At 39.4% G+C, this 2,500-nt stretch overlaps 1 protein-coding gene across 2 annotated transcripts in view; it reads left to right on the top strand.

Moving 5' to 3' along the window:
• Positions 1 to 2,500, top strand: part of LOC138009456 (uncharacterized) — an 87,540-nt gene that overhangs the window by 34,584 nt on the left and 50,456 nt on the right. For both annotated transcript variants that reach the window (XM_068856480.1, XM_068856479.1), the window contains exons 13-14: positions 1,678 to 1,868; positions 2,119 to 2,433. In XM_068856480.1, the coding sequence (XP_068712581.1) occupies positions 1,678 to 1,868; positions 2,119 to 2,433 (506 nt within the window). The remainder of the gene's footprint in view (positions 1 to 1,677; positions 1,869 to 2,118; positions 2,434 to 2,500) is intronic.

Genomic DNA, 2,500 nt, shown 5'->3' with positions numbered 1-2,500 from the left:
TCTGAATTGAACGAAACATAAAAAAATCGCAAGTTAGTTTTCACATATGTCAAATGAAATCTTTTAGTGTAAGTGCACGTTCGGCAAAGCTACTTAAATTTTGCTGATAGGCGAGGATGTATATTATATCGGCTAGTCTGTGTCTGTTGATTTCACAGATAGCCTCATCTTTTCATTTAATTTATTCACGCAATTTTTGATTTTTGTTTCACTTTTCCTTAGAAAAATTATATCTGTATGAAAAATATAGAAGAGGAAGCAGCCTGTGTGTTAGGTGAGAGAAAAAAAAAAAAGCTGAAAAGCCTTTTCAAATAATCATGTCATTTAACAGCCGCACCGGAAAATAATAGGTGAAACACAAAAATAAACAGGTCTGTTGGAAGCGTGCTTGAATCTTCAACAAATGAGCCCAGAAAATCGGCAGGAATTTGGGACGCTGATGAATAAGAAAGCAGTTTCTATTTGCAAAACGATGGAATTGCCTGGTGATAAAGAACTTCGTCTAGGAGAGTGAAATTTTGACTTCGCAGAAACAATGGTCAACTTCACGAGTTAGACCATTGTGATCTTTGTGTTGAATTATCACATTTCTTGTCTACTTAATAACAGTTGAAAAAAAAAAAAAAAGCAAACTAGCAAAACAACAATCCGATGTCTTGCCGTCATTTTGCCATAAAACCCAATTGTTAGTAACACGCAAGATAACTTGTTTACAGTCAGCAGCTGAAATCGATGTCACTTTCGATTTTGCGACTTACTTGTGCAGCCAAAAGAACAATAGAAAAATTAAACTAGCAAAAATCTCCCTTACTATTTTTCGTTGATGGTAACTTTTTATATTCGTGGCACAAAATTTATGTTAATGTCGTAAAAAAAGGTTGCCGTTATTCATAGTTGTGAAGTGCAATAATAATAAATTATTCTCGTTTGTCTCACGATGTGGTCGCTTGTGATGTAGATCGCGACGTTTCGACTGCATACTGCTAGTGTTCATCAGGCGATGAAGTCGACTGGTTACGCGTCACCTTTTAAGCAGGATACTCCGCTGTGATTGGTGCATTTTGATCCTCGCTGTTTCGGTTTGTTGTTCCTTCGACGGTCCGCTGTCGTACGGTTCTCCTGTTGTTGCGTTTCTTGATCGTGGGCATCCATGCTTCCGGAATTCTATTCCACTATCCTTGTTGGTGTTGTTTGGGTGAAGTCTTATGTGAATCGCCTCTTTGACCCTGCTTGTGTACCAATGAGGATCACGATCAATAAACTCGGCTTTACTTCGTTCCAAAGCGGGTTGTGTCCGGTTTTGTTAGCGTGTTTTGAAACGGCGGAGGTCTGGGTAAAGGCTAGTTGGATGTGTCGCTCATGTTCTTTGATTCTATCTTGCATAGATCTTCCAGTCTCGCCGATGTAGACTTTACCGCTTTCACAGGGAATCCTGCAAACCAAGCCATCTTGTTTAGTCGGCTCGGCAGCGTCTTTCGGTAAAATTGTATCCTATGCGCATGTGCGCCAGCTGACTGTGTCCCTTTAGAGTTTGTTATTTTCAAGTGCGAAAAATTCGCGCCCTCGTGCGTACCGTACGTTTTTTTACCCTCCTGCTCTTTCTTTCGCGTCACGCATAAAGGACCAAGAACGTGGGAGACCAGTCACATTCTGATATTTTTTTAATCTTTTTTCCAGTGAATTTCTAAAGGTTTTTTCAAGTAATGGCTCTGAGATCTTCACTCGTGAACGATGCTTTGAAGATCATCGAGACGTGGTAGAATTGCAGTTTGGCGAAGGAAACTTTGTTACTCTACAGACCCAACTATACAGCAGATACAGCCGTCTGAATCTAGAATTTGTTTTAGTAAGAAGAAGCCTCCATTCAGGTATACCTAGAAAGTCTCTTTTATCGTTTTGTTTTTCTTTTAACAAAAAACGAGGAAAGTTGGGAAAGAAGTTGAATGGGGTAAAAGGTTTTCTTTTTCTTTCTTGTTCTCCGTATTACTTTTAAAACAAACAAATAAACACAAAGTCTTCGGTCTCTATACGCTTTGCTCCGATCCTCCGTAGCAAATGCCTTATTTTAGGGTGCTTGTCCTACTTTTTAAATTATGATATTGTTTCGTTACGTTGTAGCTCGTTCTCCTTCAACTGCATGGAATATACATGGTTTCAACACCAGCCAGAAGAGTTTATTTGTTGACTGGAGCAACGTACCACGAGACTTACCAGCCGATATCTTCATTTTGTCCTTGAATCAAACGAGACCGCGGTTATATTACAAAGACGGAGGAAGAAGTTCATTTCTTGTCATAGTAGACTCCTCGAACACGTCCGTCAATGTTTCAGACCTCCCCGTATTCAGTCAGTACATAGTCCTTGTTTATTTGGTAGATGTGAATGGCGACATCTATAAAAGTGACAGCATAGTTGTCGAAACAGATGAAGGCGGTAAGTTTATCATTTCACAATTGACAAAGTTTGTTTACGCTTTCGGATACGATCAGTTGATCGGTAA

The sequence above is a fragment of the Montipora foliosa genome, chromosome 7 (assembly GCF_036669935.1).
Source record: "Montipora foliosa isolate CH-2021 chromosome 7, ASM3666993v2, whole genome shotgun sequence".
In the NCBI taxonomy this organism is placed as follows: Eukaryota; Metazoa; Cnidaria; class Anthozoa; order Scleractinia; family Acroporidae; genus Montipora; species Montipora foliosa.
This window is presented reverse-complemented; position numbering and strand designations above follow the sequence as displayed.